Below are 18,174 nucleotides of genomic sequence, written 5' to 3' on the forward strand. Positions count from 1 at the left end.
CTCCATTTTCATAATATGCTCCAAATTTCTTGGTCATAGGGCATTAAAAGATAGCATAATTTAATCAACGACCATGTTCTTTTTTTGGCTTGCTATAAATGAACAGCTATTCCAAAATAATTTTATTCCTCCTTCCTCAATTGCCAAAACTGTGAATCAACTTTTTCATCTACCTATAAACCTTAATGATGATTCTTGACTTTCTTTAAATCCTCCTCTGAATAGTCATTTAACTCTCTGTTGTCTCAACAAACAGATTATCTTATATTTGCAGATGCAGGGTTAAAGGTTGTATTTGCCTCTCTTTTTGCTGATATAATTTTTACTATTCAAAAAAAAAAAAAAACCCTTATGCTACCAGAAGTATTGATCCAAGCTTAGGTCAAGCCTAAATTTTTTTGCCTGGGCCGGATTGGGCCTATATCGCAACCTTAGTTGATTGGATACACTATTTGGATGGGACAAATAGTTGAAATCTTGATACATTTGGATTGATATTAGGGTCCTGATGAAGGGAGATTTGGTCCGACCTCGTAATCACTCAACACGTGGCAAAAACAACAGCTCGGCATAACCGTTCGCCAAGGCGCAAACTCCGAAAGGAGGAACCAATGGTCCGAACTCTCCGCAAGGAGCCCGAACTCCTAGTACGGAGCCCGAGCTCTCCCTTAGGCCCCGAGACTTATGAACACAAAGGGCACAACCCGAACTGGCCTGTCCCATGGCAGTTCGGGCCACACCTCTCTCCGAACTCAAGACTTCGCCTCGCACACCACTCCAGCACTTCGCCTAGGACACCGAACTAAACAAACCGTACCTGACACCGAAGGAGTCCGTATCCAGGGGCGGCGCGCCTGATTGACTTGGGATCTGACACTTGACGACCGCATTCCAATGGCCACCTGCCACTGCCACCTAACCCTGCCATCTCTAGTTACAGAGATGGCTCCGACAAGGAGCAGTGGTGGTTCTGTCCCCGCAGAGGAGATGACACCCGAACTGGCAGAAGCACATAAATAATCATACCTGACCTGATAGAAGCCTCAGAGTGAGTGCGCGAAGTGGTTATAAAAGGCTCCCTACCCCCCGAGAACAAGGTATGTGAACTTTGCGCCATCTGGTTTATCTTGCCTTTAAGAGAATACTAACTCGAGCTTCGGAGCAATCTCACCGGGTTCCTCCCCGGAGATTCCTCATCTTCTCCGTTTTAGGCTCCCTGTTGCTCCAGTCGGAGGCAAAGGTCGTTGACAGCTAAGACCAGCCAGATTGCGCACTACACACTACGCTTTGAGTTCGCGGCATCCAACAACGAGGCGGAGTACGAGGCACTAATAGCCGGGCTAAACCTAGCGCAAAAGGTAAGAGCAAAGAACAAGTTATCTGCAGTGATTCCCAGCTCGTGGTTAACCAGGTTACGGGCGAATACGAAGAATGCGAGCTCTCTATGATCGCATACTTGGCAAAAGTAAATGAGGCTCCACTCAACTTCCAGTCACACTTTATCAAGCAAATCCCAAGGTCAGAGAACACTGAGGTCGATGCCCTGTCCCAGTTAGCCATCACGAGTCACAACACCATGAAAACCGTGTACATAGAGGACTTACCTTGGCCTAACATTCTCGGTGGGACAGAGGAGGTCACTCCCGTCCTTGAAGCAGAGCCGAGCTAGATCGACCCACTCGCGAGCTTCTTGCTAGATGGAACCCTCCCTGCGGACTGCAATGCAACCAAGAGGGTGTAGCGCCAGGCAGCCAAATACGTCATAATAGACGAACGGTTGTACTGACAGTCCTACACACTCCCCTACCTGCGTTGCTTGCGACCTACCGAAGCCGAGCTCGTACTCCGCGACACTCATGAAGGTCTGTGCGGCGGACACCTGGGGAGCAGAGCCCTCGCCCAAAAGGCACTTCGACAAGGATACTACTGGCCAACAATGAAGGCAGAAGCTGTCGAGCTTGTCAGAAAATGCGACAAGTGTCAAAAGCATGCCAATATCCACCATCAGCCTGCCGCCAACCTCAAGTACCTCACTAGTACATGGGCCTTTGCACAATGGGGCATCGACCTCTTGGGGCCATTCCCACCAGCAACAAGTGGGAGAAAGTTCCTAGTGGTGGCAGTAGATTACTTCACAAAGTGGATAGAAATTGAACCTCTGGCAACAGTTACACCCGAAACATACAGAACTTCTTTTGGAAGAACATAGTATGTCGCTTTGGGCTACCTCGGGTACTGATATCCAACAATGGCAAACATTTCGAGGATATCAAGTTCCAAGAATAGTGCCAAAATATGGGAATTCGTCAGAACTTCACATCGGTCGCACACTCGCAGGCAAATGGTCAGACATAAGTAATGAACAAAGCCATCCTCCGCAGACTGGAAGCACGACTAGACCGAGCCAAAGAGTTGTGGGTGGACGATCTACCAAGTGTTCTATGAGCTCACCGAACTATGGAAAAAACCGCCATGGGAGAGACCCCCTTTAACCTCACCTACGACACTGAAGCGGTAATCCCGTTGGAAATCGAAATACCTACACCACGACTAGAAGCATATGACGACCAGACAAATGGAGACGAGTTACGTACTAACCTCGACCTACTAGATGAGGTCAGAGACCTCGCGCACATCCGGACAGCGGCCTACTAGCAAAAAGTAGCTCGGTACTACAATGCCAGAGTAAAGAAGCGGAGCTTCCGCATCGGCGATCTGGTTCTCCGTAAGATCATGGTGCCCAAACCCGGTGTAGGCAAACTTGGACCAAATTGGGAAGGGCCCTACAGAGTAAAGAGAGCGCTTGGGGGGGCATACGAGCTTGAAACCTTAAAGGGCAAACAAGTACCCTGAGCATGGAACATCGTCAACTTAAGGCGATACTACCTATAGACCACTAAGCGAAGTGGACAAAATCACTACTAGAACAAGAACAAGGTATGTGAACTTTGCGCCATCTGGTTTATCTTGCCTTCAAGAGAATACTAACTTGAGTTTTAGAGTAATCTCACCGAGTTCCTCCCCGGAGATTCCTCATCTTCTTCGTTTCAGGCTCCCTGTTACAACAGTTGGAGGCAAAGGTCGTTGACAGTTAAGACCAGTCGGATTGCGCACCATCAGGTCCCATTTGGATTATCCAAAATTTGGGCATTATTTGGGTGTATCTATATTAAGTATGCATTTGGTTCTATTTATGTTTATTGAATAAATGTTTGTACTTTATTTGTTGGTAAAATGGAGAAATACAATAATTACACCATTTATGATAATTAGATGCCACTTCAACGTAATAGTAAATAGATGCTTGGTCATTTGTGAAAGCTTCAAAAAAATAACTTATACAAACGGCTGACATACGTATAAAACAAAATTCATTTTTTACATTTTCAATACATACAGAAAAGCAAGAGATAGAAAATACTGAGATGATACCTATATGGCACCATCCATAAACATTTACTAATAACCGTAAAGGGAACAAACACCCTGTACAACAGATTCACCTGATCGAAGCTTGGTCGGATCAGTTTGTAAAACATTATTATTTCCATGCTTCGAACCCGGTACCCGGATGATTAATTAAATAGGCAATTCATAATTCCTACAGGGATAATTTCGTCATATGGTGCTCAAATGTTGGCAGCCTCCGATGCCATCTGATCTGATCCAACATTCAGAAATTCTCAAAAAACACAAGGAGGCGTGGCTTTCACATCCACCGTTAAAAATTTCAAGTGGGTCTGTCTGCATATTTCAAATTGCACGCTCAGCCCGCTCTCTTTTCAGAAGACAGTCAGAGAGAGAGAGAGGAAAACAAGGAAGAAAAGGAGACCGGATCTAGTCTCTCAGTTAAGGTCTGTGCGGGTTATCTCGTTATCGCCTTCTTTTTCTCGTCAAGATGTCTGGTCGTCACGAGAAAGAGAAAGGTGTGAATGTTCAGGTCATCCTTCGTTGCAGGTAATGACTAATGAGATTTCACTCTCTAGAGCTAGGCTTGAATGCTCTCTATTTATTTATTACATTGTTTCTTTTCGGGAATGAATCATTCTAGTTGTTTTGATTTCAACTATGGATTTGCTACCTACTAGCGTTATTCCAGTATCTTTTGGTTGATTTCATCATTGCTTCCTACTTGCAATTAAATTTTCAGGCCGTTCAGCGATGAAGAGCTGCGGAACAAGGCACCGCAAGTTGTGACCTGTAACGACTATCAGAGAGAAGTTGCTGTCTATCAGAATATTGCTGGGAAGCAGATCGATAGGGTTTTTACTTTCGACAAGGTATTCCGATTTTCCACGTTTCTTCTCTGGATTTTGTTCTCTATGGATTATAGGTTCAGTTACTCTTGTACTTGAGTAACTTCATTTTTAACTTCTGCAATTCTAGAATTTAGATAGTTATCGGATATGTCTTGGAACGTCCTAGTTCAGAATGGTAGTTTTATGCATTTTATAACGACTCCGTAAGTTCTCAGGTCCTTTCCCTAGATGAAATGACCTTTTCTGTTAGTGTATGAGGGCTTGTTATATTTTGCTTCTAGTTGGGCAACTTTTGTTATTCTATTTTGTATTTGAAACCAAGGTAGAGTAAGTGGTACATAAAGAAGATGATTACATGTCAGTTGAGCCATTCAGTCTGTACCATTGAATTCATTCTTTAAAGATGATAGTTGCTTCTTTTCTAACAATCCACTGTCTGTCTCGTATCTTTTCTTCAGTGATTTTCAAATAATTAACCTTTCTAACTATAATTAAAAGACATTTCTTCAAGCAGTCATAACCATGAGATAAATGTATTATACTTGAAAACCCATTAAACGAATTGAGATAATTTACAGTCTGGAAGTTAATAGTTAATTGCCTTCTTAAAAGTCTATTGATCTTATATGTACTTATTATTTATGGCAAATATATTCTTTTGTTTACTTCCAGTATCATACATTAATTCATCCAGTCATCCACATGCTTCAACACCAAACTGAGCATCCCCACAATCTTTCATTATTGGTGGTTTCAGTTAGCTTCCCATCTCAATGCAACAGTTGCAACTTACATCAATTCAATGAAACCTTAGAAAGTTAGAATGCAAATTGCAGGTTCTTGTGAGAACGCTATCAACCATCATCTATTTCATTTTTATTTATTTATTTTTTGATGTTTTTTCCAACCAAACATATCTAAGACAATAAAATTTTAGTTGTATTTGTATCTTGATTTAAACTTCACTTGCTTCTGTGTATTTTCTTAGCAACCAAATGGAGCCTTAATGGAAAATTCAATTTCCTCGCTGTCCATTATTTTTAATACAGTTCTGTTCATTTTCTTGATGATTCAAGAGCATTATTATCTTACTGCAGGTGGCTAGCAATCAAAATTGAAGTTCCTTTAAATATGCATGGCAAACAACTAAGTTTTATTCTCTGTTATTAATGAAACATGTTACAATACATTTATAAGTCTTGAACTGAGAAAACTGCATTGAAGAGTAAAGGATGGCATAAATGGAATAGTGACTCACAAGAGTTGTTGATCAATATTGTTTTCTCAGTCTCACTTTGACATCTAATACTGTTTTTTTTTTCATCCATCTCTGAATTCCATTTGGAGGGATTTCTTTGATGACTGATGACTCCTATCTTTACAATTTACCTTGGTCTTCTTGGATCTTGGTGAGACTGGCCAAGAGGAAAATTGCATTCACTGTATATATTATTTATTCATTTATTAAAAGTAGCAAGTAGATAAAGGAAAGTGTTATGTTTAAGTGGCTGTAAAGAATCTCTGGACTGTCAGAATCCAATGCTCATTAACATGGACACTTCATCCACTAAGGAAAGTCCACGCAACAGAGTCATCTAGAGCCAAGTCTCTCTTATACGTATGTTTTTATACATTTTTGATATCCATTTTTTTTTTAATTTTACACTTAGGTTGATTTGTTGGAAATAGTGTTTTCCTCAATAAACACTTAATCACTCAGCACACAATCATTTTTTTTTCTATATTTAACCTGTTCAATTCTATTTAGTAGCTTAGCTGATTTGCCTTTGATACTATGTTCTCACAGGGAGATGAATTTCATCTTGGTAGTTGGTAATTTGTATTGAAGTATGTTTTAATTCTGAAATATGAAGTATGAGTCAATTGGGTAGCTATTTACGAATATTTCCTTGTTACAAACATTTATCTTGCTTTTAATCTTTTTGAACTTATTGTATTTGCAGGTTTTTGGCCCTTCTGCTCAACAAAAGAATTTGTATGAACAGGCTATTGTTCCCATAGTAAGTGAAGTTTTAGAAGGATTCAATTGCACCATTTTTGCTTATGGTCAAACCGGGACAGGGAAAACATATACAATGGAAGGTGAATGCAAAAGATCAAAGGTAGGTACTTACATAATTAGATACAGTTTTGTCTATATGTTCATGTCAGAGAAAGTTTTCTACTTCTGTTGATATTTAATTAGTCCTTTATTATTAGTATATTACTTCTGAGGTTAGTACTGGGCTTTAATGTTAAGCTAAAATGTAATTGCAGAATGGGCCAAGTGGACAATTGCCTCCGGGAGCAGGTGTCATTCCTAGAGCTGTTAAGCAAATATTTGATACATTGGAGAGTCAGAATGCAGAATACAGTGTTAAGATCACCTTCTTGGAGTTGTATAATGAGGAAATTACTGATTTGCTTGCTCCGGAAGAAATATCGAAGGTTGCTCTGGAGGAAAGACAGAAGAAGCAACTACCTCTCATGGAGGATGGGAAAGGTGGGGTTCTTGTCCGAGGACTAGAGGAGGAAATAGTTACCAGTGCCAGTGAAATCTTTACTCTACTTGAGAGGGGATCTGCAAAACGGCACACTGCAGAGACCCTATTGAACAAACAATCGAGGTCATACTTTATCTTTTTCTTCTCTCCCTCTCTCTCATCGAGTCCAAATTCTGATTTTTTAAAATCTGTTCTTTATTTTAGCCGGTCGCATTCTCTCTTTTCCATTACAATTCACATTAAGGAAGCAACCCCAGAAGGTGAGGAGCTTATTAAATGTGGGAAGCTGAATTTGGTTGATTTGGCTGGGTCAGAGAACATTTCCCGTTCCGGTGCTAGGGAGGTATGAAAGTTTTGATTTGTTATGCTATCTGAGTTATTTATATAGGCTGAGCATGTTTTTTTGTGGTTGCTTCTTGAAGCTCTGGATCTACTTTAGAAAACACATAAACAAATTGCTAGTTCCTGGTTGTTCATCACTCTCTCGTTTTCTTTTTTCTAAACATTATATGCTGTTTCTTATTCTTTTTGCCTTATTAAATGTTTTAGGGCCGAGCAAGAGAAGCTGGGGAAATCAACAAAAGCTTACTTACTTTAGGGCGTGTTATCAATGCTCTTGTGGAACATCTTGGCCATGTTCCTTACAGGTTTTAAGTTCAACCTCTTGCCTGAAATCCTTAGTACCTCAATATCTTATCTTTTTAATTCTTGCTAATAATCGTTATGTTGGTGGGTTGGCATTTAGGGATAGCAAGCTCACACGCTTATTACGTGATTCTTTGGGTGGAAGAACCAAAACATGCATAATTGCCACTGTGTCACCAGCTGTTCATTGTCTTGAAGAGACCTTGAGCACATTGGACTATGCACATAGGGCAAAGCACATAAAAAATAAGCCTGAGGTTTGTATTTTCTAGCCTTTAGTGAATGAAGTAACTTATACATGATTCTTTTTTTATGAGTAAAATTTTTCCTTTTTGATTGGCTTGTATAAGGAAAGCTGTTTATAGCATTTTTTGGAACATTTGTGGCTTGCTTTCTTCATCATCAATTTATTCCTTGATGGGCTATACTCCTGCATTAATACCAATACTTATCAAACAAGAAGTTTAGATTAAACATGATTAAGTTTTGTATCGAGATTCATAATGCTTGATTTTGATATACATAGTTGTGTTTATGCAGTTGCTTTGTGTGCATCATATTTCACCTTATATGATTCAGATGATTAAAGTTTAGGAAATATTTTTTGTAGGATGCACAAAAAACTATGACCAGTTTAAGTAGTAAAAACTAACTAAAAATCTATGTTGTACCTTTGTGCCTTTTTTTGGTTTGTAAGATATAGTTACAACAAGATGTGAATGTGAAGATTGAGTGAATACTCTTTTTTGGTTTGTTTTTGTTGCATACTTCACAATTTTTTATCCAATATTTTTCCTTTTGTATGATTATTGACAATTTTTTGCATGTTTTTACAATTCTCTCTCTTCTCTCCCCCTTTCTCCTTCTACTTGATTTTTTCTCCATTGGCTGTATGTTTGGTAGGTCAACCAAAAGATGATGAAGTCAACTCTTATTACGGATCTGTATGGAGAAATTGATCGCCTTAAAGTGGGTAGGTACTTTTTCTAATTTCATGATAAATACCTCTTGTAGTAACCATGTATGAGTTGTTTTTTCCCAAAAGGAAGAAGAACCAATTTGTTTTATCGTGAGGTAGTTTCATGTTTGGGAGTTCCCTTACCATTTAAATTCTTCGCTAGAGATTTAATGTATCAAATACACCAAATGTTACATAAGATCGACAAAAAATAAATAAAAGTAAATGACTCCCTCTTAATTAAAACCTATTGAATAGTGGGATTTACAAAGAATATGTGCAAGGCAGAATGATTTTGCAACTTGCATCACCAAGAATATTCATTAAAAACAAATCATGATTGAATAATCATTCACTTTTTTCATAACAATTGTTTTACAATTTCACTCGCTTTGCTCACTCACTGAAGCTTCTAGAACCCCTCTATTTGCTAATGTTGTTCCTTCATTCTTCCTAATAAAAGATATTTTCTACAAGGTAATTAAAATTGTAAAACCATTTTTTTTGTAGGGATTAAAAGTTTAAGTCCTTAACATGGATTTGTTTGGGCTTGCCTCAAGGGGCTTGGTACAAAGGTGGCTTGTAGAATTAGGAATGAAATATGTTTAACACCACATTGTCTATTTGAAATTGTGCAATTAGGAAAGAAATAAAGAAATTGAATGTTTTATACTTTTTATATGCTATGCTTGATTTTATTGTTTGCATTTTCACTTTGGATATGCTTTGGTTATGTATTTTAGTTTGAGCTAATAAGATTTTTAAAAATATTTAGTTTAAAATTAAACATTGCATTTCTAATTAATATTGCTTTCATTATTTTCTTAAGTTATTTTGATTTTTTATATTTCTTTTTGCATTTTTTTGATTTTTTAAAATTATGCGCCTTGCTTGAAAAAGGCGTGCACCTCACCTTGCGCCTTCCCCCTTGAGCACAAAATGTCCTTTGCGCTTTTTTTGCACCTTGCGCTTTTAAAGCATTGGTACTCTCTCATCCTTTTGCTCAAGTCCCTACGCTTGACTGGGGATCTGGATAGGAGGGGGCAGATACATTCTCATTCACAATTGATCCCTTTGGTTATGGCTGGGTGTACACTCCCTTATTCTCTTCTGTAACTCTTCTAAGACTGTTTGTTTTCGGTGTAAACTCCATCGATGTAAAACTCAAACAATGGAGTTCAACGCCGATGGGTTTAAAATTTTAGTGGACTGTTGGAACTTTTTTTATGTGATAATTGATGTAAAAGTACATCGATAAAATTAATGTATTATTTACATTGACTATTGATGGAAAATTCAACCGATGGGGAGGCTTACATCACTGAAAACAATCATGTGAAAATACGGACTGGGAGTGGAGTTTTGCACTGGTCCGCATTTACACTGAAAACAAACGTGGGTAAATGCGATCTGGTGGTGGAGTTTTACGTTGATTCACATTTACACCAAAAACAAATGCAGCCTAAGTGTGTAAATTCAGGAAGGGATGTTGATTCCCACACTGACAAGAGAGAGGGGTGCCTAACCCTTTCTCTTTTTCTCTCAACTTACCTAGATAGATTCTTCCTTGGCTGTGAATACACTAAATTTCAAAATGGTTTTCGGTTCTGAATCCGGGAGACCTGTCACTCCCTGTTTGCCAGTTTGGTGGGTGGCAATTCCAAGGATTCCCAACCATGAGGTGAGCTTCAATTTCCGATGCTGGCACTTATTTATCATGAAAGTTGGCTTGGTTGTTGTGTTTTTACTGAAGGTTCATCAGTTCAGTTTTTCAAGCCTCATACAGGTTAGTTTTCAAGTCAATTTTTTGGTGAGATATGATACTGTTCATTTTTTAATAATATAACATTATTAGGGTCCATTGCTTGGAGTGATGTTAGAGCATCCACTTTGTGTAAAAAATGCTGGTAGCTGGTTCTGTAGTCTACCTTTCCCAAGGATTCTGGGTAGCCTTAACCAGCATTGAGTAGGCCTTTTTCTTTCTTTTAGTTTAATTTGTTTCTTGTTAGTGTATATATATATATATATATATATATATATATAATCTGAACCTGATCTGAATAAATTCTGAATCTGATGGATAAAATTTGATTCAAATATAATATTAATGGAATGGATTTGGATGTAAATCTAGTCTATTTGAATCTGATATTTTTTCAACCTTAATGGTTAGCAATAATCTAACAGCCTATTGGCTAAACATCAACTGGATATATGGCTAACTTTCCTGAATGAATTACTAAGTCTTAATCAAAGTGCAGGCTTGGTCAATTTATTATGGTGTTCCTCTTGGAATTGTTGTAATCAAAATATGCATTTTTTTGACATTGCATAGCCTTTTAGTTGTGTCAATTTTGGGACTGAAACATATTGACTCTAGTTCTTAATTGTATGCTTGCCTGTTTTGTTGTTTTCTGACTTTCAAACAACTCTGTATATTTCCTTCAGAGTTATATGCTGCACGTGAGAAAAATGGAGTTTATGTTCCTAAAGAGCGATACTTTCAGGAGGAGAGTGAAAGGAAGGTATTGTTTCTCTCCCTGGCAGTTTCATGCCATGCGAATGGAATATGTTCAGCTTATCGTGGTTAGTGATCCTTAATTATGGTTTTAACTTGACTTTGTGTTGGTGTGACCGTCATTGTTTTGTCCATTTTCTTAAATTGTGGCTAATGGTAAGATAAAGTCACCTCTATGTTGCTGTATTTTATTCTCTAAATATGGGGTTGATCTTTTTGAAGAATTGGCTCTTAGGTTCATTTTTCTTATCTATAGCTGATTTTGTTCTGTTATGGCTTCCCTTATGTTCACATATTCAATTTCCCTCTGCTGATCCAATGAAAGAGAATCACTGTTTAACTCATGTATTTTATGTATTTGTGTGAAGGCAATGGCAGAGCAAATTGAACAGATGGGAGCTATTTTGGAGGCCAATCAGAAGGTCAGTTCAAGGTTTTGCTGCTTTTGTACATCGGAATTGCTTATACACTGCTAGATCCATGGAAGTTTGGTCAAAATGGATGTGAGGCAATAAGGCCTCTTTATTGCTTTGTTCGAGTGGGATGGTCTATGCTTTCATTCACAGACAATATAACTTGACGAGGAAAGAAAAAAAGAATATTGAAAAGGACTAAAGATTGAAATGGTATACTTGCCCTATTGGTTAGTTGCATATCCTACAGAGATGTTAATGGCTTTGGTCTACACAACAGAACTGAACTGACTGAATCAATTATGTTGTTCTGGTTCTGTGGCTTTGTCCTGATTAATAATAGGGTCAGGACTGGTTTATGCTCTTCCAAACCGATTATATAGTTAACAATATATGAAGTCCTCCTGGTTTTCTTGTAATTTTTGTTATACATATTTATGTCTGAAAGGGTAAATTGTATAGATAGTGTATAAGATAATTTTAGTTAAATGGGTTCAACTATGATATCGAAAACACATGATATCCGAAAAGTTTGTGACCAAACTACTGGTATCATAAATGTGTTAACAATCAGGTGGTATTTATCAAAATTCAGGGTAAGGTTTTGATTGGTCAAAGCTCTAGTGGCACCATGTCTTTTCGGTATCATAGATTTTCCCTAGTAAATTTACTTGTTTTATCAACATATAAACAGTTAGATATTTTACTGTCATTTTTAATAAAGTTATATTATCAAAAATACTTTTAAGTTGTTATTTATTGGTAGTTATAGATCTCAATTATAATTGGATCAGGCCTGATTAATACTTGTGACAGTTCTGGGTCTATTATATGGAACTGGTTGATAATTGGTCCAAGACTGGTACACCCTGTCACGAACCAGACTCAACCCATTGACAGCTCTAATATCCTAGTCCTGTGGCCACTTCCCTTAGTTTTTTATTTCTGAAAATATATTATATGTAATCTTGAAAGATGATTATGTATTATCATTATATTATTCATCACAATATTCAATTTTTTTATTAGTGTCATTTGCCAACATATCAAACTTCAAGTATTCATGGCTTCAGAAACCCACTAAGTTAACCATGCAATAGAATCAGTTGTGCTTATAGAAATGATTATTCAGTAACATATACAGAATATATTGAACGAATGGAAAAAAAGAGCCTAACGAAATATGAAAATATAATTTTGGGTGAAGTGTCATTATTCTTGTTCCTTGCACTTTGAGCAAGATGTGCCTTGTCGTGTGACTTGTGTTCTTTGGTTGCTGATGTCACACATGGAGATTCATGCAAAAACATGCTTCTGATTTTTTCTCCTTTACTGTTGTGCTCATTGTTCTTATTTTGCCAGCAAATCGAAGAACTGCAAGAGAAATATGATGCTGAAGTTCGTCATTCCTCTGATGTGAGCAGTAAACTTGATATAACGCAGGTAATATAAGTAAATATATATGATACAATATGGTATTTTGCTTTCGGTGATCGTATGTGGACTTGCACTTAATATTGGCCAATGATGTAGAAAAGCTTAGACCATAAAAAGAAGTTGCTGGCTATGGATGAAGAAGAACTTAAGAAATCTCAGTATGCCTTGAAGGAGCAAAATTATGTTGTATCTGAACAGAAAAAAGCAGGTCTTATTTTGTTACATCTGTATTTTTATCTATTTTCTCCCCTATTCACTTGGAGTTTGACGGGTATGCTTATCTTTCTGATCCTTCTGAATCTGTTAACCAGAAAATGCTCTGGCACATCAGGCATGCATTCTACGATCTGACTTGGAGAAGTCTCTTCAGGATAATGCTTTGCTATTTTCAAAAATAGGTACCTTAATATCTTCTATAACTTAGAATTAGATGTTAATTCTTATGTTTTTGATGGCTAACTGTAACTTTATTAAACGAATGATGATATTAAATATTATTTAGTTGTTTCATTTCTTTGATCTTTGTCCTTGATACACTGTAGCTAGGGAAGATAAAATGAATGCCAAAAACCGGTTGGTAGTGAACAACTTCCAGTCAGAACTTGCTGAACAAGTTGGTGATCTATGTAACAAAGTTGCTACATCAATGTCTCGTCAACATGAGCACTTGCAGTGTATTGAGAAACTCTGCCATTCATTCCTTGATTTTCATGACAATGTATTTTATCTTTCTTGGATTTCATCCTTGCTGTGACATTGTTTTATTTCTCAATTTAACAATTTTCGTTTACTCATTTTCCTCCTTTGCTTTTTTATCTGTTTATTGCTACTTTCTTCTTCTAGTCGGTTTTGGATTTAAAGACGAAAGTAGCAGCTTGTAGGTCATTGTATATATCTCGCATGGAAGCTGTGCAAAATGTGGTGCGCTTGCACAAGGCAAGCCTTAATTCTGGCCTGGAAGAGATTTCATCTTTGACTGCCACACATGCATCTTCAATTGAGAAAGTAATGATATTTATGAATTTGGGTTTGAAAACTTATTTTTGTTTTTGAGCTCTATTTATGTTTTTTACTCTGTGTTTGACATCCTGTTTTCTCTGCATAAGTTTCTAGATACAGAAGCTGGGGATGCCAATTCTATATTTGCTGATCTTCAAGGTACCTTGTCAAGTCACCAAGGAGAGATGGCTCTTTTTGCAAGGGAATTGCGTGAGGTTTGTTCCTAAACTTTGTTATTTTTTTTGTCATTTAACCTTGATTAAAGCATATGCTATGAAAAGTTTGACATGCAAGTATTTTCTTCTCATAAAGTCCTTGTGGAATCCTGACAAACTTGTTTTTTTTTTATTCACCCAATAAACATAGATGACTGGACTACTCCATATTTGTAGAAACTTTTTAGTACTTATGCTTTGCAGGTTTCTTTCTTTTCTCTTTCTCCCGATGTGGATCCTTTTCTAGTTGTGTGAAACTTTGACTTGTTAGTGCATGCTAGCTATCTATTATGGGATGTTCTGTGTTGTCTATATATTTAGATTTGTAGTCAATATCTTAGTGCCTAGAACCAGTCTAGTGGAAGGCTAACCCTAGGCAAAAGTGTGGATCAGACAGTTATGGAGTCAATTTCTGATAAAAGTGATTTGTGAAATATGTTTCAACTGGAGTTGTGGTCCTAATTAGCTTTGAATAGCACATATGGTGAAACATGGTTTATGCAGTCGGTATTTTGGTCATACATGATACACCTACTGAAATAGAATGAATTATTACAACTAAAAATTTTAAAGAAGTGATGATTTTTCTAGTAAATATTTGTGAACACAACTACCCAAACATTTGCTAGATTTGAATGGAAAAACAGAGAAAAATGGAAAAATAACTAAATGTAACTGGTTGGGAATCATGGAAATGAAGGAAAATAAACAATGTTAACAATTTAGAAATCATGAAATAGCAGATAAGCATTCTAGTGTCACTTTCTAAAACTTCTGGAGTTTTTCAACACTTCGGTTCTCTACCTTCCCTTATTCTGATCCAAGTTCTCATCCAACTTTTGGGTCCTCGCACTAAGGCATAGATGCACCCTTTACTTTTGTCCATGTCATGTAGATTAACAGTGGACCAAAACAAATACTTGTTGAAAATCAAGTAAAACTACGTCTCTTCTGGGACATTGAAGGTGTCTATTGGATGTGGTAAACCCATTCCATTTGCAATATTTCCTAGGCTATTTATCAAAAAAAATTTCCTATAGGCTTTTCTATCTTTTTGGTATTATGCCTGAATACAACCATAAGCAGTTCAAAACACTGCAAGGATTTCTCCTCTTTTGGCTATGCATTCCTGCTCACTTTAAGTGCTTTTTTCTACTTTCTTCTCTTTTCCTTTTCATAACTTGATTTGTACAGAAATTCCAAGCCAGTATTCAACATTCCAGGGAGATATCCACCTTTATTCTTGGAGTTCTTGATGGGCTTGAGGAAGAGTCTCACAAACTTGAAAGCCATGCAAATCAAGCTCATGAGGTTCAGGCAAATAGTATTTCCGAGTTTCAGAAAGCTTATGAGGTATATTATGAAATCCAAGATGCATAAAATGTGTTAAATATATTTATTTATCTTTCTGATTTAGTTTGCACATAACATCGCAGGAGCAGTCAAAGTCTGAAGCAGAGAAGCTTTTAGCAGATATGGCAGCCTTGGTTTCTAATCACATACATCGTCAAAAAGAGCTGGTCTGTTTTGGTGTCCTTTAGAGTCTCTTATAGTTTTATTCTTATTTGTTGTCTTTAGTTCTCTAAGTTGGCTTGACATCTGAGTGTGCAGGTGGATGCTAGGCTTATTGGTTTAAGAGACACTGCTGCTGGAAACAAGGCATTTTTGGAAGAGTGTGCTTCATCAATGGAGGGTATAACCACTAATGCCAAAAGGAAGTGGCAGTCCTTTTCGATGCAAGCAGAGAATGCTGCTAAAGATGGTGCTGATTTTTCTGCTGCCAAACATTGTCGCTTGGAGTCATTCCTACAGAAATGGTCAGTTTTCTCTGCTCAGATATTTTAATGAAAGGAGCCCTTAACTGTTTTTGGGAACTGACTTTTTCCTTTTTATATGATAGTTTTGTCATATATTACATCTAATATTTACCTACTACTCTTAGATTTTATAGTATTCTTGTTATATGAAAATTTATATAACTATTTATTTTTATTTTTTTTCTCCAGTATAAGCACCACAGATAACGCTTATAAGCACTACAAGATGATACATGAATCCGTGAATGAGATGAACAGTGGCCATGTTTCAGCTGTGGCATTGCTTGTTAGGTTAGTTATGAGTAGTTTTTCATTTATTTTTTTCCCTCTTGGCTCCATGGCAAACAATTTGGACACGAAGGGTAGTCCTGTTATTTGTGTGACCTATTTGCATAAACTAAGGCAGCTTTGAAGAAAATGTTGATTTTATTTTTCTTTCCCGAGGAACAGCGAATACTTATTTCCTGCTTTCTGATTAAGGAAAAACTATAGTAACATATCCCAGGATCATTTTGAATTGACACCTAATGTTAATTTTGATTCCATCTGTATTGTGAAGCCTTCTTAGCTTCCATCATTATTTCTCCTTTTGTTTTGTTTTTTTTTTTTTTTTGGATAGGAATGCCTCTGAAAGTAATGACCAACATGATGCTGAGATCTGTTCTGCGAGGGCTGCAGCAGAGCATGATGTGGTGAACTCTAGTGAAGATATTCTAAAGCAGTTTGAAAGTGAGCGTGCTCTTCTATCATTTCTTGGTTTAGAAAGACTTCTTGGTTTGTGTGTGTATGTGGAGGGTGGGGGAAGAATTCTGATTTTTAATCTTCATTACCTTTTCATTGGATCTCTGATTTTCAACCTTGGCACCTTATTAACTAAGCTCTCAGTTTCTTGATGGTGGTGTGAGAGAACTCCTATCAATGACAAAGAATCATGTATTGTTACCAGCAATATTATGTGTGATTTTTCTCCTTTTGAGATAGAACGCAATTAAGTACAAAATGGTTGAACTTTTCTATCATATATTAATGAAATTGGGGGTGGGAGTTCTTCTAAATGCAGAGGTTATATGAGTTGTTTACTTGGTGCATGTGCTTTTTTTGTTCTTTTAAACGTAAAGATGAAAAACTATATTGAAATGTCTGTAAATAAATGTGTGTTCACCTATTCATACTCTATACTGAGATTGTTTTAGATATGGATCCGGTGCTGGATACAAGCATAGGTGCATTTTATTGTATTATGTTTGGCTTTTGACTGAAAAATTGCTTCTATAGGTGTATCAGGCGAAGAGCGGAGGTCAATCTCTGGTATCATGGCTTCTGTTGACACTCATGCAGAAACCATGCAGAAGCTTCGGGAGGATCATTTGGGTCAGGCAGCAGAGATTAAACAGAGAGCACAAGACACTTTCCGGCAGAGATACATGGTAAACTGACTGGTCATCAAACTTTGAACATCATGATTTTATTGTAAATCTTGAAATACTAATCCCACTTTCCAAAAATCAAGGCTTGTTGGAATTTAGTTACAATATGGAGATAAGGGCATGCTTTTCTGGCTTGTTCAGTTATTCCTGAAATCCTTTAAAGGGCAGTTACAAGAGTCAGGATTACTTACGTAGAATGATGGACAGGAATTTTAGATATGTATATAGTAGTATATTTAACATCATTGTTTTTTATTTTATAAACATGTCATTATTGGTTCCTTTTATACTTTTAACATTTTCCTGTGATCTTTTCGTGGAACTGATTATACTTCATATAATAAACCAAGTTAGTATATGATGCATGGATATGTTGGTTTCGTTAACTAGTTTTTAAATAAATGTGCAGGACTATGAACCGACTGGTTCAACTCCAACAAGAAAAGAGCCAGATGTCCCGAGCAAGGGGACGATTGAGTCTTTAAAATGCATGCCCATGGAGGCCCTCCTCGAGGAGTTCCGAGAAAACAATCCATTCGAAGCATTGGTCTCAAAGGAGTCAATGCTTTCTCTGATACCGCGCTCACCTCTCATTCAACTGAATTGAAGCCGTCGTGATTTCTTCTCATCTGCTCTGCAACTTGTAACTTTTTTTGTATGTTATTTTTGTAGCTGAAAGATAAGAAGACTGGGTAATGCCGTAATGGGGGTGATAATGTAGCTGTGTTGTGTTTTGGAGGGCTATTATTTGGGAGAGAATATTACAAATTATATCAATAAATGATAAATCTCAGCTCGGGGTTTACAAAAAATTTGGATGTATTGTAAATTGGGCAAAGCTTCACATGTTTGGGTTCAGAGAGGGTCTGTTTTATTGCCACATTCTCTGAGCGGTTTGCTCCATTTAAGAATGAACCTATTTATATCCTTTGTTGTTCAAATAATATGATTCTTTATTTAACCCTTTTATGCTAAAATGAAA

General features: G+C 37.1%; 1 protein-coding gene across 2 annotated transcripts; it reads left to right on the forward strand.

The window, feature by feature from the left end:
- The first annotated feature begins 3,783 nt into the window (after nucleotides 1-3,783).
- Nucleotides 3,784-18,169, forward strand: LOC148847470 (kinesin-like protein KIN-5C). 2 transcript variants are annotated; one of them, XM_088948170.1, is made up of 23 exons: nucleotides 3,784-3,957; nucleotides 4,151-4,280; nucleotides 6,224-6,382; nucleotides 6,537-6,886; nucleotides 6,968-7,106; nucleotides 7,313-7,410; nucleotides 7,509-7,665; nucleotides 8,312-8,381; nucleotides 10,815-10,891; nucleotides 11,253-11,306; nucleotides 12,660-12,740; nucleotides 12,831-12,942; nucleotides 13,046-13,132; nucleotides 13,277-13,452; nucleotides 13,578-13,739; nucleotides 13,841-13,948; nucleotides 15,143-15,301; nucleotides 15,385-15,468; nucleotides 15,560-15,765; nucleotides 15,955-16,056; nucleotides 16,385-16,494; nucleotides 17,041-17,192; nucleotides 17,602-18,169. In XM_088948170.1, exons 1-23 carry the CDS (start codon nucleotides 3,899-3,901, stop codon nucleotides 17,797-17,799), a joined length of 3,030 nt encoding a protein of 1,009 aa, XP_088804296.1. In that variant the 5' UTR covers nucleotides 3,784-3,898; the 3' UTR covers nucleotides 17,800-18,169. The 2 variants fall into 2 exon arrangements, with proteins under 2 accessions (XP_088804296.1, XP_088804297.1); XM_088948171.1 differs by having other exon boundaries at nucleotides 3,788-3,957; nucleotides 17,050-17,192.
- The last annotated feature ends 5 nt before the right edge of the window (nucleotides 18,170-18,174 follow it).

Source organism: Nelumbo lutea, chromosome 6 (assembly GCF_056320005.1).
Source record: "Nelumbo lutea isolate HS-2025 chromosome 6, American lotus-T2T, whole genome shotgun sequence".
NCBI lineage: Eukaryota > Viridiplantae > Streptophyta > Magnoliopsida > Proteales > Nelumbonaceae > Nelumbo > Nelumbo lutea.